The 26,473-nt window shown below is 42.4% G+C and overlaps 1 protein-coding gene across 2 annotated transcripts in view; it reads right to left on the bottom strand.

Moving 5' to 3' along the window:
- The window catches only part of SMYD1 (SET and MYND domain containing 1), a 38,767-nt gene extending 21,382 nt beyond the window's left edge, over positions 1 to 17,385 (bottom strand). For both annotated transcript variants that reach the window (XM_068564687.1, XM_068564688.1), the window contains exons 1-2: positions 17,249 to 17,385; positions 2,549 to 2,725 (exon numbers count right to left, since the gene is read on the bottom strand). In XM_068564687.1, the coding sequence (XP_068420788.1) occupies positions 2,549 to 2,725; positions 17,249 to 17,385 (314 nt within the window). The remainder of the gene's footprint in view (positions 1 to 2,548; positions 2,726 to 17,248) is intronic.
- Positions 17,386 to 26,473: the final 9,088 nt, after the last annotated feature.

The following is a 26,473-nucleotide window of genomic DNA, read 5'->3' as shown; positions in this document are numbered from 1 at the left end:
CAACTAGGCCCGTGAGCCACAATTACTGAGCCTGCGCGTCTGGAGCCTGTGCTCCGCAACAAGAGAGGCCGCGATAGTGAGAGGCCCGCGCACCGCGATGAAGAGTGGCCCCCGCTTGCCGCAACTAGAGAAAGCCCTCGCACAGAAACGAAGACCCAACACAGCCATAAATAAATAAATAAATAACAAAAGTGATTGTTTAAAAAAAAAAAAAAAAGAAACAGCAAGATGCTGGAGCGCGGGAGCAAGGAAAGGAAAGCACATAAAGGTGGAGAGGTGGGCAGAAGCCAGGTCACGTGGGTCTGGGTAATCATGGAAGGGGTCTGGGGACCCAGTGAGGTGCGGCAGCCTGGGTCTCTCTTGACTGTGTGGCTAAGATGAGCACTGGAGAAGCAGTCTGACGACTCCACTTCTTACTGTGTGACCCTGGGCAAGTCACTTGACCTCCCTGAACCTCTCCAGTGGCAAGTAAAGTGAGGATAATATGTATCCCCTGCCATGCTAACCTGCAGAGTGTTGGTTCACAAACTGGCCCCCATCCACAGAGGGCAGGAAGAGAGGCAGACCACTCCAGATTGGTGGGTGGTAGTTTGAATCAGCAGGGAACTTACTTAGGAGGCTTGTCTTGGGCGGCCACAGATAAAAAGATCTTGGCCCCTGCCAGCCAAATCTTAGAGTTTATAAAGAGGCCTTCACTGGGTTCAGTCATACCTTCCAGATGATTTCAACACCACATTACTATCTCAGTGCCACATTCTTGGGCAGCTTCTGGGAGGCGGGGAAGGCAAGCGAGCACATTCCAAGGACAGGGGAGGGGATGAAGAGCCTCTGATTACCTGGGTGCAGCTTGCAGGTCAACCGGAAGTCATGTCCTCTCAATGACCTCCTCCAACACAGAGGTGTTTAGGAGACAAAGTGAGGTAGTGGATGTCCACATCATGTGTGAACTTATTCACATTCTTTTTTTTTTTTTTTAAACAAATTAGATTTTTTTTTTTAAAGATCAAATTTATAGAGAGAATGTTTTGCTTATCTCTTTTAAATTTTATTTATTATTTTTTATTTATGGCTGTGTTGGGTCTTCGTTTCTGTGCGAGGGCTTTCTCTAGTTGTGGCAAGCGGGGGCCAGTCTTCATCGCAGTGCGCGGGCCTCTCACTATCGCGGCCTCTCTTGTTGTGGAGCACAGGCTCCAGACGCGCAGGCTCAGTAGTTGTGGCTCACGGGCCCAGCTGCTCCACGGCATGTGGGATCTTCCGGGACCAGGGCTCGAACCCGTGTCCCCTGCATTGGCAGGCGGATTCTTAACCACTGCGCCACCAGGGAAGCCCCTATTCACATTCTTAATGATTAGATAGAGAGAAGGCAGAGAAGACAATCTAGGAGGGGAAACAGTATAAGCAAAGGCCCTGAGGCAGCCCCAAATGTGCATATGCAGGGAGCAGGGGCAAGGAAGGCCTGGTCTGGAAAGAGCAGAGGGCTCTGGAGGAGAAGAGGGGCTTAACGTGGGACAAGAGGAGGGCCCTAGAAAGCACAGAAATTTGTTTTTTGTTTTTTTGGGGGGGGTTTATTGTTTTTTTTTACATCTTTGTTAGATTATAATTGCTTTACAATGTTGTGTTGGTTTCTGCTGTACAACAAAGTGAATCAGCTATATGTATACCTATATCCCCTCCCTCTTGGGCTGCCCTCCCACCCTCCCCATTCCACCCCGCTAGGTCGTCACAAAGCTGATCTCCCTGTGCTATACAGCATAGAAAGTACAGAACTTTGAGTATGAGACAGAGGGCCTTACTTCACTCTGGGGGCAGAGAAGGCCCACTTGTTAACTACTAGGCAACCCATGCCCACAAGGTAAAGCCTGTGACCAAGGGACACTTTGGCGACTCTCTGCCACTCATTAATTTTTTGACACAGGCAGATCAGTTTTTAAAAATTAAACATTGGGGGGCTTCCCTGGTGGCGCAGTGGTTAAGAATCCGCCTGCCAATGCAGGGGACATGGGTTCGAGCCCTGGTACAGGAAGATCCCACATGCTGAGGAGCAACTAAGCCCGTGTGCCACAAGTACTGAGCCTGCGCTCTAGAGCCCACGAGCCACAACTACTGAGCCTGCGCGCCACAACTACTGAAGCCCACACGCCTAGAGCCTGTTCTCCGCAATGAGAGAAGCCACCGCGATGAGAAGCCCGCGCACCGCAGCCAAGAGTAGCCCCCGCTAGCCGCAGCTAGAGAAAGCCCGCACATAGCAATGAAGACCCAACACGGCCAAAAATAAATAAATTAAATAAATAAAATTTTTAAAAAAATTAAACACTGGGGAGCCACACGGAACAAGTCTGCAACCAGCTCCACCAGTGGAGATCCCCTCATAGATGGGCTTCCCAGACCAAGGGAGAGCATGGAAGAAGTGACCATATCCTGTCTCTTTGGGACTCTTTCCTGATTTGCACTCATCCCAGCTTGCTTGGACCTGGGCATGCTGTCCCTGCCGCCATCCCCCGCCTGACATTTGGGAATCCCAGTCCCCACCCCGGGGCCCAGCTCTGACCTGATGTTCTCATTGGGCACCTTCCCGTATCTCTTGATGGCCGAACACTCGTTCTTGTGGTTCAGCCAAGCATCCTTCTGGCAGGTGCGGTCACAGTAATGGGCAAACTTGCACTGCCCGCAGCGATGGAGCTTCTCCTGCCTCTTGAAGCAGGTGTGGCACACAACATTCACAAGGCTGGAAATGGAGGGAGAAAACCTGGGATTGGGGGATGCCACACTGGCTTTTGGGAGACTGGGGTTCGGGTACTGGCTGTCCTTGTCTTTCTAAGCTTCAGATTCTCATTTTTCAAAATGAGGGGCTTGGGTTTCCAAAGATCCCCTCTAGCTGTAACTATGCTTTTGGCAGATATTTTTCAGTGGAACCAATGTAGGGAATTTTATTGCGCTCTTCATATAAGCCCTTCAATTTAACTCAGCAAGAGGTCGTAGATTTACAACCTTTATGCATTAGGCAACGGGAATACCACAAGTTGCTGGATGAGCACTTGAACTTGGGATCTCCATGAAGCATGAGCACCACTACAATGGGGGGGGGGGCCACAGGGTATTCCTGGATCACAACAGAGGAGATCCTGGAGGAACAAAGGAAGTCTTCTAAGCCAAGGCAGTGGGTGGAAATTCCTCACAGTCGTCTTGCCAAAAGTCACACGTCATTGGCACCGTGGCCCAGGAGAGGGCACACTGTGTGACATATTCTTCTCATTGTTGAAATGAAATGTCCCTTTCCCCAAAGAATAAAAATATCGTAACTACTTACAATATGATGGGACATGAGACATGACCTGTTTTACACAAAATGAAGTCTACACGTTATGATGTATGTCATAGCTCTGCGTGTTTTGCAGGAGTAAGATTGACAAGGTTACTGATGTCACAGATGTTATCTGATGTATTCTCCTGGCTCAGAGAGAGAGTGGAAGTGATGGGTGGCCAACTCCACAAACTGCTGTGTCCCCATCTGCTGTGAGGTGTGATGCTAGTAATTTGTTACTAGTCATAAAGTACGCAAGGGCATGAAAGGTTAGTGCTTATTTATAAGTTAGGGTAGATTCAAGGTTATTCCCATAATAATGTCTTCCTCACTCCCTTGCATTCCCTTAAGCTTTCCCAACGAGAGAGGAAGAGTAGAATTACGCTGGCATACTTACAGTTGCACAGAATCCGCAGCGCATCATAACTATGCCACTACTGCTACTTTGACCAGGAGAAGGCTGGGGACAGAGCCCCAAGATGCTACAATATAGACTTCACCCCAGACTGGGTGATGGAGAGCCCTTTACAATCATGCATATAATCCCTTAGCAGGCCTTGACTCAATGCAACTATCAGTTCAATAATATCTCACCTTCATATTGTCTCATGAGAGTCTTTACAATCATTTTGCTATAATAAACGTTAAATTACCTTTCATGAAAAGAAAACGTGATCAATCTGAAATGATTTTTCTCCTAGTGAACACATAGTGGGTTCCAAATGTTAACCACCGAATTATTTTCTACAGGCTCACACACCTGTTTAAATCTCATTCCACAATTTTTCTAGGACTTAGAGTCAATTTTTAAAAGCTGGTGAAATCCAGGAAGTATTATGAGCTATCTCCTAATTTAGATCTCCTTGAGATGAGGCTGACCTTTCTCTCCATCACCCCACCTGCCATTAAGGCTTAGCCATGAGGCTGGAACTAGGAAGAAGGAAGAGGTGGGTTTGATGCAGAGAAGGGCTCCTCAAACTTTAGTGTGTGTGCACATCATCAGAGATCATGTGGTTCTAATTCAGCAGGTCTGGGGTGGGGCCTGAGATTCTGCATTTCTAGCAAGCTCCCAGGTGATACTGATGCTGCAACTTTAAGTAGCACGAATGTAGATATGAGAGAAAACCTAAATTCTACCCTTTCTTGGGGGGCGGGAGGGGGGCGGTATGTATGGAAGTGTCAGGTAGGCAGGAAGGGAAAGTTTAAAAAAAAAAAAAAGCTTGTCTTTCTGGTCTCCATCTCTTTTTGTTGGTGGTGGGTTGGGTATTACAGAAAGTCAGACCTGGAGTAGGTCAGAGTTGAGTTCAGCACCTGATTCCAGTATCCACTGACTGTGTGACCTCAAACAAGTACCCTAACCTCTCTGAGCCTTCGTTTCCTTACGTGAAAATGAGAATAGCAACACTTAGATCTTGATATCATTTAGACAAATGACTATTACTTTGAAAAAAAATTTTTTTTAATTATTTATTTATTTTTGGCTGCGTTGGGTCTTTGTTGCTGCACCCGGGCTCTCTCTCGTTGTGGCGAGCGGGGGCTACTCTTTGTTGCGGTGTGTGGGCTTCTCATTGCGGTGGCTTCTCTTGCTGTGGAGCATGGGCTCTAAGCGCGCGGGCTTCAGTAGTTGTGGCTCGCGGGCTCTAGAGCGCAGGCTCAGTAGTTGTGGCTCGTGGGCTCAGTAGTTGTGGCTCACGGGCTTAGTTGCTCTGCCGCATGTGGGATCTTCCCAGACCAGGGATCGAACCCGCGTCCCCTGCACTAGCGGGTGGACTCTTAACCACTGCACCACCAGGGAAGCCCCACTATTACTTTTTAATGAAACATAATTGGTATCTTAAAAAACTCAAGCAAGAAGAAAATTACAAAGAAGTTCCAAAATTCTCCCACTCTCAGAGTGATTCGAGGATTAAATGAAACAATGTGTAAAGTAGCAGCTAAGAGCCTGGCACAGAACGAGTCCTCAGTAGGTGTCAGAGTTTGGGCCAGGTGATCTCTGAGCACCTGTTCTCCCCCAGCACCCACCAATTCCCAGGCAGCCGCCAAAGAAGAGGACCTCCCAACTGGAAGAGAACCTATAGGTAGGGGGCCAAGGGTACTTCCGTGATAGAAATACCACCCCTTCTTTACTTCCCCCCCATGAGAGCATCTAAAAGACGTGATGTCTTAGAGGGCAAACGATAAGTGAAATAAGACAGAGAAAGACAAATACTATGTGATATCACTTATGTGTGGAATCTAAAAAAACACAACCGACTAGTGAATATAACAAAAAAGAAGCAGATTCCCAGATATAGAGGACAAACTAGTGGTTACCAGTGTGGAGAGGGAAGGGGGCATGGGCAATATAAGGGTGGGAGAGTAAGAGATACAAATTATTAGGTATAAAATAAGCTACAAGGATATATTGTACAACCCAGGGAATATAGCCAATATTTTATCATAACTAAAAATGGAGTATAAACTTAAAAAATTGTGACTCATTATATTGTACACCTGTAACTTATATAGTATCATACATCAACTATACCTCAATTAAATAAAGTTCTAAGACCACTTTTTAATTTATTTTATTGAAGTATAGTTGATTTACAATGTTTCAGGTATACAGCAAAGTGATTCAGTTATACATACATATATATAATATATATTCTTTTTCAGATTCCTTACCATTATAGGTTATTACAAGATATTGAATATAGTTCCCTGTGCTATATAGTAGGTCCTTGTTGTTCATCTGTTTTATATATAGTAGTGTGTGTCTGCTAATCCTAAATTCCCAATTTATCCCTCCCCCACTTAAAACCACTTTTTAGATTACAGGAGAAAGAGTGCTTCTTCCAGCCAGCTTAGCTGGTGACCTTCACCAAGCCTCATTTCTCCTACTTAGTCTCATTTTTCCAGTCCCCATAAGAGTCTCATTCACACAATGCTTTGCAATTGAAAGAGATGTTTTTTTTAGCAATTCTCTTGTGTTAAACCTTCACAGCAACCCTTTAGAGTACAGGTCATCACTATCCTCACAGGGATATTATTCTCATAGGGGTCCCTGACGGCTGACACTGCTCCCAGCACAGAAGGCAGAGGAAGCCACCAAGCCTACCTGCTTTGCCTGCAGCCCTGAGTGTGCCCTGCCCCAGCCAGCGGGTCCCCGCTCACTTTTTGCTCTGCAGCCCTGGGCTATGTCATCTGTCAGAGTCAAGTGGGATGGAAAGGCAGCTGCTGCTCAGCTCCTTGTATGGAAATAACCAGTTACTGGACAGATAAATGCAAATAGAAGGTGCCTGCAAGGTGGATGAGTCCTCCAAGAACACAACCAGAGAGAACTGGACCAGCAGTGCTGGCTTCCTGGGCTGCTTAAAAACTCTCATCCTGCAAGGTGGTCTCCCCTCAAAAATCGAGGGGGTGGGCACATGTCTTAAAGAACATCACATCCCTCAAGTACTCAGAGAACTTTACAATATTTTAAATTCCGTCTTTCTTCCTTGTTCCTTCCCCTCTTTCTTCTTTCACAAGTATTTATTGGGCATCATTTGCAACAATGTGGATGGACCTAGAGGGTATTATGCTTAGTGAAGTAAGTCAGAGAAAGAAAGACAAATGCTGTTTGTTATCACTTATATGTGGAATCTAAAAAATAAAATAGATGGATGAGTATAGCAATACAGAAACAGATTCACAGATATAGAGAACAAGCTAGTGGTTACCAGTGGGGAGAGGGAAAGTAGGAGGGGCAGGATAGGGGTATGGGATTAAGAGGTACAAACTACTATGCATAAAATAAACAAGCTATAAAGAAATAAGCCATAAGGGTACAATACAGGGAAATATAAATTATTTTGTAATAACTTTAAATGGAGTATAATCTATAAAAATATTGAATCAATATGTTGTACACCTGAAACTAATATAATATAGTAAATCAACTATACTTCAATTTTTTTAATTTTTGTTTTTATTTATATTCTTTTTTAACTATACTTCAATTCTAAAAAGTAAATTAAAAAATTTTAAGTTTATTAAAAAATATTTATTGAGCTTCTATTATGTGCTGTGCATTGAGCTAGGTGACAGAGGGCCTTAAAGATAAAGAAGATACAAACTTTGCCTTCAAGCAGTCCCAAGGCTGGGCTGGGGCATAAACACATATAAGCAAGGTGAGGCATGCCATCCAGGAGTGCTGGGAACCTGCTGCAGGGTTCAAGGTGAGGGAGGCAGGAATCTGGGAAGGTGATCACCGAGAAGGGGGGGAGGCACTGTTCTGACCCTCTAAAGATGAGTTGAGTTGTACTCAGAAGGTCAAGTTCTTCCACCATGGAGAGGCGCTGGCACGAATCAAAGGCTTCCATGGCGGGAGGAGTCGGGGCAGGCACATATAGGAGAGAGGAGGAGCTATTTGACCAGATCATAGGATGCACCGTATGGGGAAAAGATGTTGGAAAAATGACCGGACTGTGGGGGACCTGGAATGCAACTCTCAGTAGCAAGTCCTTATTCTGCAGCAGAGGGGAGCCACTGGAGGCTTCTGCAGAGAGGAGAAACACGGCCAGAGTTGGTACACTCACTTTCTTTTCCCTATGGCATCTACCTAATGTCCTTTTTAAATGGCCCATGTCAACACTTAAGGGGCATCACTGGATTCACATTCGCATGATTATTTACCTTAGCAGAAGAAGTTAGGTGGTACTGCATCCCTAGGTCAGACCTAGGGATTACCTATTTATTTTCAACATCTCTTTCATTAAAATAGCAATTCTCAAGGTTTTCTCTGCCCCGACTCCCAGGACAGGGCTCACACGCCCCACTCAGACCTGGATGCACCTCCCACACTCTACCTGAGACCAAACCCCTCTTCCCAGGCTCAGAACACATCTTTAGAGGCAAATGAGTGAAGGTGACATTGTTACGGGGACAACATGGCATTTGACCTAATCTATGTTTAAAAGGCTATTATCCCCAAACTTCTGCATTTAAGGATTAGTTAACAAAATTTAGCAACACGGCTCACAACAGGTCATATGACATTTCAACACGTCTGACCTCCACAGCTAAATTAAAGCACCAAATTAAAAGCATGTTTCTAAATCTACTGTGGTTATCCTTAAAATCAAGTGCCAGTGTTTAAGGCTGTAACCTGAATACTTTCACAGTTACTCATTTCCTGAACTATCTGTTCAGGAATTTCTCTAATCCCTTTATTAAATTATTTCCATTTATAGCATCATTTATCCCTCACCACCTACCCACCAGCTGTTACCAGATTAAAGGCTACACTTCTGTTTGTGCATATGCCATGGTTAATTCTGGTGTTCCCATGGGCCCACATAGAATTACATGGGCTGAAAGCCCAACTCTCTCCACGGGACCCGAAGAAGCTCATAGTTGGTTTGAGTTTCAAAAAACCCCAGCTGACAGTAATTTCTTTTAAAATACCTTTCTTTTTCTCATGTTCTCATCTTTATTTTTCCCTACTCGGATAGATAGATAGATAGATAGATATTCGCATGTTCTCTTGGGCACTTTCAACTCTTTAAACAGAATCATTTAGGAGCTGGTCAAGAACTTAAAAAAAAAAACCCACTATCCTTGCCACTTCTTAACATCTTTTGTGATAAGTTGGATTAATAGGAAATTCATATTATTGGTTGTGGTAGGCTGAAAAATAGCCCCCCAAAAATGGCAATGTCCTAATCCTGGAAACTGCGAATTACCTTACATGGCAAAAGGGACTTGGCAGATATAATTAAGACTAAGGAACTTGAGATGGGGAGATAATCCTGAATCATCTGGGTGGCCTAACGTAATCACAAGGGTCCTAATAAGAAGGAGGCAGGAGGTCAGAGGAGGAGAAGATGCTACGTAGCTGCTTTGAAGATAAAACCCAGGGGTGCAGGCATTCTGTAGAAGCTAGAAAAGTCTAGGAAACGTAGTCCTGTGGACCCATTTCAGATCTCTGACCTCCAGAATTGTACAATAATAAGTTTGTGTTGTTTAAGCCACTAAATTTGTAGTAATTTTTACACCAACAGTAGGAAACTAATACATTGGTTTGTTATTATAAGCACTTTTTTTCCTGTATAATCACATGTATATTTCTATTTCTTACCTATGAGTTTTTGGATCTAACCATTCTCAAGCCCCAGAACCAGATGTTTATTCTTCTGAAGTTGATGGGTGTGTATTCTTTCTTTTATTAAGGCTAAATAATATTAATTGGACAGATAAGAACAAAAGAAAATTAATTAGGCAGTGCTGGGTCCACTTGTGTGTCAGGGGATGGGGTGCAGTGAGAAATGATGACGGACAAGATCCTGGGAGATTCATACCTGCCCTATGACTCACTCCTGTGACCTGGGGAAAGCCTCACTAAGCCTCAGTTTCCTCATCTATAAGAGAGGATTGTATGAATTCAATGGGTCTCGACCTTCTTCTGGGTGGAGGATCATTTTGAAAGAGATAACTTTCTCCCCAGAAATAAAAAAGCATGCATGCACATCCACATAAACTTTGATCCCCCAATTATAGGTGTTTCCTTAGCTAAGGATCCGTGGACTCAGGTTAGGGACCAGTAGGCTAGATATACTCTAAATTCAAGACATCTGGGACTGTTAAAAAAGAATAATCAAATAGTATTTTTGGCTTCTAGAGATGCCCACAAGCACATTTCCTATGCCATATCTTGTATTTGATGCTAAAATAAAATAATAATCAGAACAAGCTTTATTCCTATATTAGCTTAGCACCCTTCTCTTCCTGCACTGGAGTCCTTTGCGTGTACTGAAGAAATGGTGCAACCCAGAAATCTCAGGCTGGAAGAGATCCTCAGGGTCATATGACTCAATTCCCCTCTATGGCCCGACTCTTTGTGTACATCATCTCTACCAGGTTGTCACCAGGAAATATACAACCTTGGAAATAGCCCTTTCCATCTCCAGAGTGTGCCAACAGCCCTGTTCTACCTATCAGGCAATAGAAGCTCAATGTCAAAGGCCTAAAAACTTGCAGGTACCCCAGGAAAAGGATTGGGACTGATAACACCTTTTAACAGTTCCAAATTTTTTTAAAACAAAAACAAAAATGCAAACTGGAATTTAATAACAATTTCAAAAGCAGCGTTATGAAAGTCCATTCAGAAGTGGTAAGCAAAACTACACTTTGACATGTTGTGAGTTGGTGTCTCTAAAGGTAAGGATATCTAAGACCTTTTTAAATGGCTTGAGCTCTGGCTAGGACTTTTTATCTCTCCCATTTTGACCTAAAATATGACTCTGTATCTTCTGCTCAAGGTGCCCATTTCTTACTCTTCTGTCAATTAAAAAAGAAAAAGTTCAGAACCCTCTTTCTTGCAAATGACAGTTTGTTATTGGTAGATGGCTATTAGGAGAAGTTTTTCAATGTTACTGAAAAACAATCTTCAAATTCATGCCCCTGGTGAATTCTTTGGAATCGATTCCAGGTTGACCATGTATCTTTTGGTTGTGGGTATTGTTTGAAGGTGATGGTGATGATATGATTTTATTCATATTGTAATAAATTGTGCCCCATGGACCTTAGTCTGTGGGTCAACTGGGTTAACCAACTGATTGATTTTACAGTTTGGAAAAGATGGAGGTTGTACTTCAGAGGGTTGGAAGGGTCCTTCCAAGACCAAGGAGAGAAAAGATAAGGATCCAATCTCCTTGCTGAGGCCTGAGTCACACTTAAGACTAAAACCATTTATCTTCTCATTCCATTTGATGTGAAATGAACTAAATAAGCTAAAAAAGGAAAATGAATGATGCAATGACAATAAGTTACTAGAATAAAAGTAAAGTAAAAGAAGAAAAAGAAACTTAAAGCTTAGACATTTTAAAAGATACATGTAAAATGAGAAAAATGGATAGTTTTAAATATAAAAGACATGAAAAATTAAAGAAAGTCAAAACTAATTGAGAGCTATAAAAGAATTGAAATCCAATGAGCTGGGGACTTCCCTGGTGGTGTAGTGGCTAAGATTGCACACTCTCAATGCAGGGGGCCTGGGTTCAATCCCTGGTCAGGGAGCTAGATCCCACATGACACAACTAAGAGTTTGAATGTCGCAACTAAAGACACCGCTTGCCGCTACTAAGACCCAGTGCTGCCAAACAAATAAATAAATATTTAAAGAAAAAAAAAAAAGAAATCCAATGAGCTAAGAAACCAAAATGATGCAAAAGAATTCAGAAAATTTAGAAGTCTTGAACATTAAGAAGTAATAAACAAATGAGCTACACATAATTTTAAAATGAGGGCATCAATATAAAATAGACAAATCACAAAAGAAGAAATGTAACGACCAATAAATTTTTTTTTTTTTTTTTTTTTTTTTTTTGCCACACTGTGCAGCTTACGGGATCTTAGTTCCCCAACCAGGGATTGAACCTGGGCCCCCAGGAGTGGAAACTCGGAGTCCTAACCACTGGACCTCCAGGGAATTCCCCAATAAACATATTTTTAAGGACCTTTCATCTCCCTAATAATAATAAAAAATTTCAAAACAAAATAATGCTAAAATAAGTTTTAAAGGTTAAGGTGGAAAATACAAAAGTGAAAGATAGTTTTCCGTGTTGGCCAGAGTTGGGAAGGAGAGGCAAATTCTCTACTGCTCATGGAGAAAACTGGTTCGATCCCCTTTGGTGGGGTGATTTGGAGATCTACATTAAGAGTCTTAAAAATGTCTTTTGAATCCAAAATATATATTTCTAGTTCATCTTTAATAAATAATCAGAGACATAAGGAAAGATCTACTAGGAAAAGTAGGAAACAACTTTGATATCCAAAATATAACACTTGTCAAATTGATGGACAACAGTCAACAAAAGGAATATTATACAGTCACTAAAAATGCTTTGGAAGGATAATCAAGGTGTGGAAAGTTGCTCACAATATATCATGAAGTAAAGAAGACAAGTTGCACAATACTTCCACTTTCGTGTAAAGAAAAACTGTATGTTAATTACATTGAATCTAAGATATCATCAATTATTAAATGCGCTACTTTTTTTTACCATTAAGAAACAACAGCATCAAAATGTTCCCAATTAAATCATAATGAGCCATAGATTGTAGGATACATCATGATTTCAGAGATGTTAAAATGAAACATGTATTCTAGAATTGATAAAATACTATATTGTGTCACATTCCTTTCATTGCAAAATAACCTCCCCCAAATATTTTAATATCTTGAATTTAGGGAAGCATTTTATGATCAAGGTATACATTTAATACAGTGTTTTTCCCACCACCACGATCCACCTACAAATCGCTGGGATCAAGAAAATATTTTATATGTATCATATTTGCATAAAAGAATTGTAAGAAGCCAATTATACCTCAATTTTTAAAGAAAAAAAAAGTTGTAATGATATATACCAGAAGGTTAACAGTAGTTTTCTGTAAATGCTAAGGTTGCAGAGAATTTTTATTTTCTTACTTTGGTTTTCCTATATTTTCTAAAATAAGTTTTTAAAAAATCTATACAAGAGAGCATAATGAATTTCCAGATTAGCCCCGCCTCATGCAGAAATAAGCAGGATCACTCAGGCTAAGGAATCATAGAGCTCCTATTCTCTGTCCTCCCTAGAACTGGGAACCCTCAAAGTACAGAGCTAGAAGGGCAGAGAGAAACCTTGAACAGCTCCTTCACCACCCCTGGGGTCTCATCCATTTTGAAAGACCAAATCCATGAAAAACAACTCCTTGGTAAATTGACCTTACCCACCTACTTCGCCTTCATCCCTTTCCAGCACCCAACCCAAAATACCTAAAAGGGATGGCAAATAGGCTTTCTTTTAAATACCAGTTTTGGTTGATTAGCAGTGGCTCCCTGGAGTACCCTGCTAGGAAGAACTCTGAGGCCAAGTTGGAGTTCAGGGGAAAGGAGTTGCCTGATTGATTAGCCATGTCTGCCAGGGATCATGGTAGCCCAAGTGCTACACATTTGCCAGGTCTGAAAGGATTATCTCTGTTTTATTCTTGCTCCTTTATGTTTAAGCAGACCAGCTGTTTTTCCAACAAGCAAAATTAAAGAGATCCTAACCAGACTAAGAAGTATATTATAAAGGCCTGGATTGTTGCTCTTAATGCTAAGCCCAGTCTATTCTAGCAAAGACGCAATTCAACTTGCAAGTCAGCATGACACAGTGCAGCATTATATTTTAAAGCTGAATATCGCATATATTATGAACCAGTAATTCCACTCCTAGGATACTCACCTCATGTATCTGTTCACCAAGAGATACAAACAAAAATGTCCATAGCGACCACTTGCAGGAGAATGGAAACATAAATTGTGGTACCTACACACACAGAGCTTATTCATTTTATTAGTAACACAAAACCATATGGATGAATAATAGAACTACATTTGAGTGAAAGAAGCAAGAGGCATAAAACCACATATAACATTATACCATGGTTTAAAAGATGATAAATAGGGACTTCCCTGGTGGCACAGTGGATAGGAATCCGCCTGCCAATGCAGGGGACACGGGTTCAGTCCCTGGTCAGGGAAGATCCCACATGCCGCGGAGCAACTAAGCCCGTGCGCCATGACTACTGAGCCTGTGCTCTAGAGCCTGCAAGCCACAACTACTGAGCCCGCATGCTAACTACTGAAGCCTGCGTGCCTAGACCCCGTGCTCCGCAACGACAGAAGCCACTGCAAGGAGAAGCCCGCGCACCGCAATGAAGAGTAGACCCCGCTCGCCACAACTAGAGAAAGGCTGCACGCAGCAACGAAGACCCAACGCAGCCAAAAATCAATAAAATTAAATCTTTAAAAAAAAAAAGCTATATAGAAAAGATGAAAAATAAACTGTAAAAACTAAAGTATATATTGTTTAGGACTATGTACATATGTGATAAAACTATCATTCAAAAGGCAGGGGAATAAATAACACAAAATTCAGGATACTGCTGTAGTTACCTTTGCAACAAGTATGAGACAGGATAGGGAAAGATAGGAAAGATGCATGTATTAGAATGTTCTAGTTAAGTAGGATGGTGGTTTCACAGGGGTTCATTTGTTGTAATGCTTCATAACATACATATATACATACACGTACATGTCATGTATCATTTGCAAGAAGAGATTTTCATTTAATGCAGTACTCAACTAAAGATAAAATCTTTCTTCATGTTTGTGTTTGGAGGGTAAGGCAGAAAGCCTGGCTTGCAATAACATGGATTAGAAGGTGCCTCTTTCACAGAGTGGCTTTTGTGGGTCACCTGGTCCTACCTCTCCAGTCAGGTTTCTCCTCTACAGTGGCTGAGGCTCAACAGGAGCCTAAAATTGGAGTGAAGACAGGATGAGCAAAGCTTTCCTCTGATGCCTCTCTGGGCTGTCTCAGGTGCACCCAAGCAGTTCCCTCATCTGTGCAGTGATGAGTTTGAGTAGATCCCTTTTTTTAAAATTGTGAAACCGTAATTTGAATTTCTATATTTCTTTCTTTTTTATTGAAATATAGTTGATTAACAATGTTGTGTTAATTTCAGGTGTGCTGGGTAAATCACTTTTTAAAACAGTCTTTTAAATTGTTTTTAATCATTTTAAAGATTGCTTACTCCAATCATCCTAATTTTTATTACTGTTGTAACAATAAGATTTTATTAGCATCTTATCCACAACATACACTAAAGTTTTTTATAGTTATTACTTCAAATGAATGATGAATTCTTTATCGTAAGAAAAACAGGTAAACAACCTAAATGTCCAGTTATAAAGGAGTGGTCAAAAAGCATGCAGCCGTTAAATACTATGTTTATGAAGAGAGTATAGTAACACAGAAGGTACTTAAATCATTAAATGAAAAGCCATGATAGTTTATAAGATCCCAGCTAATAGTACAAATGAAACCTATGTTTTAAAATAAGCTGGAAGGAAATAGACAACAATGTTAATGTTAGCTTCATGTGAAGATACATTTTTTTTCTTCCTAAGTTTAACTCTTGTAATGGAAGGAAAACCTGCTCAATTCCAAACGCTCTTGAAAACGAAACGTGATTGGCTATATTGGCTTTTAGGGAATTGGAGACACCCACAGAGGTGTTCCATAAAAGGCAAGGTGGCAACTCAGCAATAGTAACAAGATCATTGTTCAGAGTTCCTGTGTTTCTAGCTTTTTATGTCTTAATTCTGAATCCAACTGACTCCTCAACTGCCCCCAACACACACACACAAGTAAATAAAGACACTCGCCCCTTGAAGAGGTATTACTGTCATCTCAGCCCCCCTAAATTCTTCAGCTGTAGCTAGCCGTATACTCTGTTCACTGCCTTTTCCCTGAAGGTCTTGGTAAGCTGGAAGAAATGAGAATTTGAATGCTACTCAAATTATCTCTGAAAAGCCGTGCCTATTCTCAGGATGGTCATACAGTGAGCCAACCACAAAGCCTAGATTATCAGAGGCCATCTTAATTCAGACCACTTCAACGTCAGGCAGGTCACCCAAGTTCTGGGGCTCAGAGAATACTGTCATAATTTTATCACAGTGCAGGGTTTTGTTTTGTTTTGTTAATAAAGAAAGATTTAGTACTACTTTAATAGTTTGGTGGTCAAGTATGGACAGGATTGTGGGGAAATGGGGATGTAATTTAATAGAGCCACTTTGGAGAGCCTATTAAAATGGAAAACAGCACACCCTATGGCACAGTGATTCCTCTTCTAGCCATTTATCCTAGAGAATAATCACACATGTATACAAGTGGACATGGTCAAGGATTTTGATCACAGAAATGTTTGTTTTTATGAAAAACTGGAAACCACCAAATGTCTCTCAATAGGGGAATAGATTTTCAAAAGTTCATATATTCATAGGGTAGAAAATCCACAGCAGTTAAAATCCACAGCAGTCCATATAGCATATGTATCAACATGGATAGATCTACATGTGGGCAGGAAAGACACAGATCTTTGAGGATTTAAAAGAAGTGGCTATAGACTTATAACTCCCATAAGGATATATATCAAAACATGTTGTTGAGTGAAAAGAGAAAGTTCCAGAATGACATCTAAAGTATGATACCATTGGGAGTTCTCTGATGGCCTAGTGGTTAACATTCCAGGCTTTCACTGCCATGGCCCGGGTTCAATCCCAGGTCGGGGACCTGAGGTCCCCCAAGCTACATGGCGCAGCCAGAAAAAAAAAAAAAGAAGTATGACACCATTTCTGTTAAAAAGAAAAAGCAGACAAACTACAGCTATACTTCTTGATAAGTACAGATATACATAGGCAGGCAGGTACATAGATAGATAGATAGATAGATAGATAGATAGATAGATAGATAGATAGATAGATATAGAGAGATATATGTAATAGTACAAGAACATTCTAGAAGGAAACACATTAAAATCATAACAAGGGTTACCTCTGAGGAAAGACAGAGGGGGCTGGGACATGGGGTGGGAAAGGTGAAAGGGGATTCCAGTTCATTGGAGATATTCTAATTTTTAAAGGTAAGTGGATTCCAGAGTTACTTGTGTCTTTACAATTACTTTTTTTTAAAGGTACTTAAAAAATTACTTAATCCTCTAATATATTTATTACACCTCAGAAGCTAAAAAACACGGAGCCTTCCATACGAGAACATTTCCTAGGGCAACACACCCACCTCTCCACTCCCTGTCCCTCCACCCTCTCCACACACAGCACTCCCACTCAGCCAAGTTCACTGGTTTTCTGAGAGCGTGCCCCAAAGCCTTTGCTCACCTTTGCAACCCTCCTGGGCACCAGAGCAAATCCCATTGGCCATGACTCTTTGCAGAAACAGTCATGCCAGCGGACACTTAGCTGTCCGAGTGCCCTGCGTTATCGATGGTCACGTGGATTGTATCCCTTTCCCTGCTGATTTTGAGAGCAAAGTATTCGAGAATGTGGCACCGGCCAAACCAGTGGGAGAAAAGAAGGCAACAACCCCCATTCCGTACCTGTCAAAGACCACTGAGGAATAAGCCCGCTCGGCAAAGATGACGTCAGCAGCCCAGAACTCCTTAGTGGCCTTCAGACCCCTGCCTTTGCCCTCAGAAGTGAAGACCTCCACGTTCTCCATTCCCCCTATTGTCATCTCAGAACCTTCGGGCAGCTCAGCAGATATTTAACACTGAGCCAAGTCCCTTGTCCTCGCTGCTATTTCAGCACCTTCAGCATCCCAACAGCAAGACTATAAATGGACAGGCACCTCCCCTTCCCTACCCCCTCTCAGCCACTGGGCCCTCACTCCCCCTCTGCCTCTTTTCCTGGAGACGGGGATGGGCCAGGCCAGAGGACGGTGACCTGGGAAGGGTCCCATTCACCGCCCAGCAAAGCTGACAAAGTAGAAAATGACCATGGGCTGGTGTGCTTCTCAAATTGGGCCTGAAAACTTTTGAAAAGTTCCTTTGCAAGGAGTAGTTAAGTCCTGGATTGCATTCATGCTCAGCTGTATTTGGAATAGGCAGCACTTGGTCAGTAGGGTATTTTTAGCAGCCAGATGCCTCTGTCAATCCAAAGCAGACAGCTGAAATTGTCCAAGAGAAGAGGCGAGGTGATGTTTGCTGCTCTGGGACCCTTCAGCTGTCAGGCTTGGACTTTCTCAAGTGAGATGGGCGCCTTGTTTCCCTACTCCCTCCCCCACGGGTAGATTGTTGGCAGAAAGCAACAGATGCTAAACTGACCCCTTTGCCATGTATATAACAGTACTGTTTAGGCTCCAAGGGACATCCCTCTTCTCCAGTATTACCTGGGGCTCCCACAACATCCCCACCTGGGGCATGGAGGTCTGAGCGTTCCCTGATGATGTATTACTCAGGCTGTATTATGAGAGGAGGTAGGCCTTGAAAATGAAAACCCTCGTGTCTATCATTCTATCAAATCTCTCTTAAATGGGTGTCTGCTGCCAGAAAAATACCAATACCTTCTTCTTTCCCAGGAATGAGGACATTGGAAGGATTATTCTAAAATCTCTATTGAACTAAATGCTACTCATCTTGATCTCCAGGCAGCTCTCACTGATGTTGAAAAGAAAGACATTTGCAGATCTGGAGCTATGGCTTATCTTCAAGGTAATATTTTTAGTTTCAGGGATGCATCTGTTTACAGATTTCTGTGCTCCGGGTTTCTGTGAGTGTAGTAGTTTACAGGCACTGGCTTCTGAGTCAGATAGATCTGTGTTTGACTTTTGAGCCTACTAGGACAACTTTGAGATAGTACCTGTAAAACAAGAGTGATAATTTCTACCTCACTGGTAAACGAGATAATATATACAAAGGACATAGCACAGCACTTGGTACTTAGTACAGAACTTACTAAATGACAGCAAATTTATTTTATTTATTCTGTCACGTTATCTTCCCCAAACCATCAAGATATGCTGGAAATTCTAATGTGTCTTTGACCAAATTGCATCTCCTGAAACTTCTTTGACTCTTGGAAGCAGTTGCAGAATCCTCTGTCAGACCATGTATCCCAATTTTTAGGTCATAACACATAGCCCCTGGAACCAGAGAATAACTCAGTGACTTCTGATGTATCCGAAAGAGCAAAACACGTTAAGACCTTTAAAACGGGGTGCCCCCAAAAGTAAACATCACATGCTCTCAGGGAAAAAAAATGATTAAAAAGGAGTTCTGGGCTTCCCTGGCGGCGCAGCAGTTAAGAACCCTCCTGCCAATGCAGGGGACACGGGTTCAAGCCCTGGTCCGGGAAGATCCCACATGCCACGGAGCAACTAAGCCCGTGCGGAGCAACTAAGCCCGTGGGCCACAACTACTGAGCCCGCGGGCCTAGAGCCCGTGCTCCGCAACAAGAGAAGCCACAGCAATGAGAAGCCCGCGCGCCCCAATGAAGAGTAGCCCCCGCTCGCCGCAACTAGAGAAAGCCCGCGCACAGCAACGAAGACCCAACGCAGCCAAAAATAAATAAATAAATAAATTTATTTAAAAAAAAAAAAAAAGGAGTTCTTCAGGTTAGTTTCAAATGAATGCCTGCATCCACATTGCCTGGCAACAGCCAGAGTCCACCCTTGGGAGCCGGCAGCTCAGCCTGGTAGGGATGGTGTTGTTCTTCTCTAGACACTTATACCCCTGGAACAGGTTCAGCCCAAGCCAAGGTCAAGGAAGAAATCTACCTGCCCCAAGTCAGAAAGAGAGAGGGAGCATCAAACCCAGTGCTTTAGCTTCAACTTAGTCTCAACCTTATCAGAACAACAAGAATTATATTATTAAAGTGTGGTAGACAGAATAATGGTTCCCCAAAGAGGTCCAGGCCCTACCCCCTAGACCTGTGAATATGTTACTTTACATAGCAAAAGGGACTTTGCAAATGTGATTAAACTAAGTATCTGGAGAGAGGGAGATTATCCCTGGATTGTCCAAGAGGACCCAATGGAATCACAGGAACCCTTATAAGAGGAGGTTAGGGGGGGTCAGAGTCAGGTGGAGATGTAACAGTGGAAGCAAGAGGGTCAGAGTCAGAGAGACAGTTGAAGATGCCACACTCTTGGCTTTGAAATTGGAGGAAGGGGCTATGAGCAGAGAAATGCTGGCACCCTCTAGAAACTTGAAAAGGCAGGGGTACAGCTGCTCTCCCAAGAGCCCTCAAAGGAAGCATGGCCCTGACGACACCTTGATTTAAGCCCAGTGAATCCCATTTCTGGCTTCTGACCAGCAAACTTTAAGATAGTAAATTTGTTATTTTATGCCACTAAGTAATTTGTTACAGCAGCAATAGGAAACTAACACATAAAGTATTATACTTAGTTTCTCATTATAGTATTATATAAAATCCCTTTTGCTGATCTGAAATAAAATTCATACAGAATTTATCAGTTCTTAAACTTAAAAAACATAAATTACTAACTCATATAGTCTGAACGTTTGTGTCCCCCTCCAAATTCATATGTAGAAATCCTTACCCCCAAAGGTGATGGTATTAATAGGTGGAACATTTGGGGGGTACTTAAATCATGAAGGTGGAACCCTCATGAATGAGATTACGTAGTGCCTTATAGAGGAGTCTCCAGAGAGATTCCCTAGGCCCTTCTCTTCTGCCACGTGAGGCCACAAGGAGAATCCTGTGACCTGGAAGGGAACCTTCAGCCAAACATGCTGGCACCCTGATCTAAGACTTCAAGCTTCCAGGAACGTGAGAAATAAATTTCTGTTGTTTACAAACTACCCAGTCTTGCTATTTTGTTATTGCAGCTCAAATGGACTAAGACACTGGTCTAAACTAATAAGGGAGAAATAAAAATGAAAGTTAAATTATAATAAAACTATATATATTCATTGTAAATTAAATATGTCAATGTGCTCACAAGACACACGCTTGAGTACAACCACACTAGAAAACATGATAAAGTAGTCAGATGTTTGCACCTCTAAGTAGAATCACTATGATAGTGAGAGCTAAAGATGTAGATTGATTTGGGGAACACAAATACCACACAAGGCATTGTTGTCTGTGACATGATTTTCTGAAATGGTGAATGGCTCCTAGTCAAGTTCTGAATGAAAGAAAGTATAATCTTTCTTCAGTTAACAAGAAGTTGCATTCCTGGAAAATTTAGTGTAGAGTAAAACTTTACAAAAACTGCTCTAAGATTACATAAAACAGAGTTCTAGACTCAGGTAATTATAAACAAGATTTTGAAAGCAGCTCTTTTGCCCCTTTCCTGTTTGCCCATTTCTGCTCCCCTCTAACCTTGAAAGAACCTAATTATAGGAATGAGATCACTAGGCAATTTAATGTAACTCCTGACTTATGTTCTCCTGAATGCACACCATGCTTTGCCTAATCTGTTGATTCTTTTCCTAGATAAAAAGACGTAAAAATGAAGAATTAAACAGTTAACAAATGACTAGCTCTCTACCCCCAACAGCCCGCTTAAGCAATCCTGCAGGTAGATCACGCAGGCAAGATCACATCTGAAGAAAGAGTCAGCCAGTCTACCTAATGGAGAATGATGCAGAACCCAACCTCCTGCCTCGATGATTCACTGAGATTCTTCCCCTTTTTCCGCTTTAAAAACTGTCACGGCTGAGCAGAATCTTCAAAGTTGGCCTCTGGACATGAGTCCAACTTCTCCCCAGATTGCCGTCTTTTCTGATTAAAGTATCCTTCCTTTCTACTGACACTTGCCTCTCAAATTATTAGCTTTTGAGCGGCGAGCAGCGAACCTGAGCTTGGTAACAATTTTACATAAGTGAAATACACATCTGGATATTTGAAGTTGTATAGGATGGGCAGAGAAACTTTAACGTACAGGGCTGTCCCTTGCTTCCCAGGACATCCAGCACCTCTGGCCAGGACCAGTGAGACAGGGGATGTCGGCTCTAGTTATCAGGCTGGTGATAGGGAAGGGAGCACAGGGCCCTGCTATATTACGTATCAACACAAATCCTATGTAAATGTTTTTTGCTCATCTGCCCCCCTCCAGTTCTTTTTTTTCCCCACTGGGATCCAAACCTTTCTTGCTGGCCCTAGCCCTGCCCACAATACGTGAGTAGCACCCCTCAATCATCGTGACAACCAAAAGTTACCCCCACGTTTCGCAGATGCCCCCTAACTAGCGGAACTGCCTCCATCGAGAATTGCTGGTCTTCGTCATCAGGAAAAGCACATCTAGAGTTTTGAAAGGCTTTCTTATTGCTCTACTGGGGCTGTTTAGCCAGAGAAGAAAAGATTCAGGAAGGACATGAGACCTTTCTTCAACATCATTCATCACAGTATGCAGTAGATTCATTCTGCATTTCCTGAGAGAGCAAACTAGGAGGCCAGAGTGGACATAACCCTATGGCAATGTGGTTTAGCAGTTAAGGTCGTAAACTTGAGCTTCACAGACCCTCACAATCATGTTTCTGTTGAGCCCTTTTCTGCTCCAAAGAGATGGAAACTTTTTCCGTTGTTAATGATTTTAACAACCATCCAGTCTCTTTCTTTGGTGTATCTGGATAAAGAAGGGTGGTGAGAAAAGAAGAAAAATGAGACCATTCAAGTCAAAGGACCCCTGGTCCAAGAGAGTGGTCTGAGCTGGGAGAGTCCAGACAAGGGGTGACGAGAATGACCACTATGGTCCCATTTACCTCTATTTTAGCTGAATTTCCCTCCCCACTCAGGCCACACACACATGCCAAGGACATTACTATGGCTACTGGGTACTTCCATACCCTAAAGAAGGTGTGGGGCAACTGTTGGCAGCATGTGCTAAGCAAGGGTAATGCTGGATCCCCAGTCGTGCACCTTAAGGGTAGAAGGTTAGACTTCCCTGGCAGTCCAGTGGTTAAGAATCTGTGCTTCCACTGTAGGGGCACGGGTTCGATCCCTGGTCGGGGAACTAAGATCCCACATGCCGCGCTGTGCAGCCAAAAAAAAAAAAAAAAAAAAGAAAAAAGGGTAGAAAGAGGTGCTGTGAAGAGGCCAGGACTGGGGGCTGTTTTGGAGAGAGTTATTAGCGTAACATCACAAGACTAGACATGGGTTTCAAGTAGCCCTTACTATAAGCTCCACTGGTTAACTTTCATCTTGGGTAGACTCTGTTCCCAGATTTCACATTGCAGCCCTAAAATCTTTAACCATATTCTGTATTTGTATTATGGTCGTGGATCTTCAAGCAAATAATCTCAGAGGTCTTAAGAGAATGATTGTGTTCCCTTCAGTTGGATATGCTGCAGTTCAGGGAATATGTACAAATAAGTGTGAAGGTGGAGAAATGAAGCCTAGAGTAACCGTTTTGAATCATTGAGACAGTTTGTGTGCCTGTGTTAATACCACACTGGCTGATCTACCACAACCTGGAAAAAGTCCAATCATCCCTTCTGTTGAAAGACTCACTGTCTGAGTCACACATCTGCAGGGACCACCATCTGGTGGCAAATCAAGGGAGCTGCAAGATTTTAAATCTTTTTCTAAGGCCTTTTTCAGTGAAAGAATAGCCCTTTATCATTGGATTCGACCTTCCTTCGTACCCAGAGCTAAGATTCATTTAGGCCAGGGGTCAACACGTTTCCTTTGGGCCTGTGAACTAAGAACGGTTTGTACCTTCTTTAATGGTTGGGGGGAAAAGTCAAAAGAATATTTTGTGACACATGACAATTACATGAAGTTCAAATTTCAATGATGACAAATTAAATTGTATAAGAAAACAGCCATACTCACTTGTTTACATATTTTCTATGGCTGCTTTCACACTACCACAGCAGAGTTGAATATTTGCAACAAAGACCGTATGGCCCACAAAGTCAAAAATATCCACTGTCTGGCCTTTTACAGAAGATGTTTGCCAATCCTGCTTTAGACCAATAACAGCTAATGCCTAGCAGTGTTAAATAAGCCAGGGTTTGCTCACTGCTTTCAAGTGTATTCACTGGCTGATTTAGTCATTCATTGCATAATCACAGGATAGTCCATTATATCCTGTATAATGACATCATTGACAAAACTTTACACTCTCTCTGGTCCCTGTGTTCTTACTCAAGCAGCACAGTTGCTTCCATCGTTCTTCCTTTGTCTCTTAGAAATCCTTAGCTGCTAATTGCTTTCCTCCCAAGAATTCCTAAATTCACTCATTCCACATGCATTTATCAGCACATGTGCCAGGTACTAGACTCAGTGCCTCGATACAAAGATGACTAAAATGTAGGCCCTATATCTAAGACATTGACCATTTAGAGAGGATTATGGAAAAGCATATAAAGATGGTGAGAGAGATGTAGGAGGGAAAGGGGAGAGGGTACTCAAGGCAGCCTGAGGAATCAGGGAAGGCTTCAGAGAAGTAGCAGACAGGGATAAGTGCGGAGGGGGAGAACCAGAACTGGAGGAGACCATTTCAAGCCCAAGGACACAGCAGCATGAGCAGAGATTTGCAGGTGAAGAAACAGCATGACATGGGCAGAAACTTACAATCGGCTAGGTATTCTGGGAGCTACAGAAGCACATGTATTATACTTCTTTATCATTCTGGCACCAGACCATCACCCTTTATGTCCCAGCTTTTCATATACATTTGAGAGATAGTCTAACAGCAAGAATTAATGTTTGAATGCTTGGAATTGTGCTTTATTTGCACTACCTCATAGGTTTTCACAGCACCCTTTGAGGTGGGTATTACTGAGCCCTCCTAGTTAAAAAGCAGCAGCATTTCCTAAGTCTAAACCCCAGAGAAACTCTCAGGTGAGTGCACAAGGAGACTGCCCAAGAAGGTTAAAGCAACACTGTCTGTAAAAGCAAAAATGGGAAATAAGCTCATAGTCTTATGATAGGAGAACGGATAGCTCATGTGCATTCATTCAATGGATGTTATAGAGGTGTAAAAGGAAATGAATTAGAACCTCACATTTCAGCAGAGGTTAACATCAAAAAATAATGGTGAGTGAAAAAAGCAAACTGTAGGGGAATAAACAGCAGGCATAATAACATTTATATAAAGTTTTAAATCATGTAAAGCAATACTTCATGTTAGTTAGGGATACATACATATGTAGTAAAAATATACATATAAAGAAAGGCATGGGCTTCCCTGGTGGCGCAGTGGTTAAGAATCTGCCTGCCAACGCAGGGGACACGGGTTCAAGCCCTGCTCAGGGAAGATCCCACATGCCGCGGAGCAACTAAGCCCGTGCGCCGCAACTACTGAGCCTGCGCTGTAGCGCCCGTGAGCCACAACTACTGAGCCCGTGTGCCACAGCTACTGAAGCCTGCGTGCCTAGAGCCCATGCTCTGCAATAAGAGAAGCCACCGCAATGAGAAGCCTGCGCACCGCAACGAAGAGTAGCCCCCGCTCACCGCAACTAGAGAAAGCCTGCGCGCAGCAACGAAGACCCAACACAGCCAAAAATAATAAATAAATAAAAACAAATAAATTTTTTTTTAAAAAGGCATGAGAATGAGAAATACTGAATTCATGATAGTATTTACTCCTAAGGAGAAGAAGAGTTCTTTAGGAAGTAGGGAGAGGGTGTTTCAGGAAGAAGTAGCAGATACAATCAACTGAGTTATGCAGTAGCTTGGTATTTAGGGGAATCAATAAAGGTTTAATGTTGCTGAATCATCAAGTGAATGCAGGGTGGGGAGGTAAGAACAGCAGGAAGATAATGACATCAGGCAGGTGGACAGAGGCCCAGGAGTAGCAGTCATGTTTGACTTTCTCCACCAGAATACGGGGAGCCAGTATGACTTCCAGATGGAACCCTTTGGCAGTATGGAGAGTAGATTGGAGGGGTGAAATGAGAGGAAGGATAAGTTAGGCAGCTATTGCCATGGCACTAACAAAAGATGATAAGAACCTGAAATTGGTCAACAGCAGTGTGACAGGAAAGGAGAGCATACCCAAGAGAAACTTTTGCATAGTGCACCCAGGGACATGCCCATCAACAGGAAAATGGGTGGAATTTGGTACAGCAATGAAACGAATAAATAACACCTATATGCAACAGCTTGGATGAACCTCAAAGTGTCGAGTGAAACAAGTCCCAGGATACTTCTAGAGAAAGACATAAATCTTATGAGATTCAGAAACAATCTAAACTTCTTTTTCATCACACATATATATGATAAAGATAAATACATATGCGGATTCCCCTGGTGGTCCAGTGGGTAAGACTCCATGCTCCCAACGCAGGGGACCCGGGTTCGATTTCTGTTGGAGGAACTAGAGCCCGCATGCATGCCGCTACTAAAAGATCCCGCGTGCTGCAACCAAGACCCGGCGCAGCCAAAATAAATAAGTATGTATATTTTAAAGATACGTATATACATATGAAAGGAAATGATGACTACAAACCATGGTAATGATCTCTTTGGGAGACAGGGAACGAAAGGATGAATGTGTGTGTGTATATATATATATATATACGCATATACTGAGGGAGCCAGGAGAGAGGAAAACGTCACTTACGGAGCAATGATGATAACGTATCATAACCAAGGATTTTGCTCAGTCTACTCTGTGTATTAAAGGTTCTAACAAAGAAAAGAAAAGAAAAGAAAAACAGATAACGCAGGAAAGCATGTATTTTTCAGATATTTTGGAGGTAGAATCCGTAGATTTCCGGACTTTTTTTCTTAGTGGTTTGAGATTCACTCTCCCAAGGTGAGCGGCCCCACGAGCTTTTCCTTCCTTCCAACGGAGAGACTAGGGATAGCCGAAGAACGGCGGGCGCGAGCCAGGTTAGAACAGA

The sequence above is a fragment of the Eschrichtius robustus genome, chromosome 15, assembly GCF_028021215.1.
Source record: "Eschrichtius robustus isolate mEscRob2 chromosome 15, mEscRob2.pri, whole genome shotgun sequence".
NCBI lineage: Eukaryota > Metazoa > Chordata > Mammalia > Artiodactyla > Eschrichtiidae > Eschrichtius > Eschrichtius robustus.
This window is presented reverse-complemented; position numbering and strand designations above follow the sequence as displayed.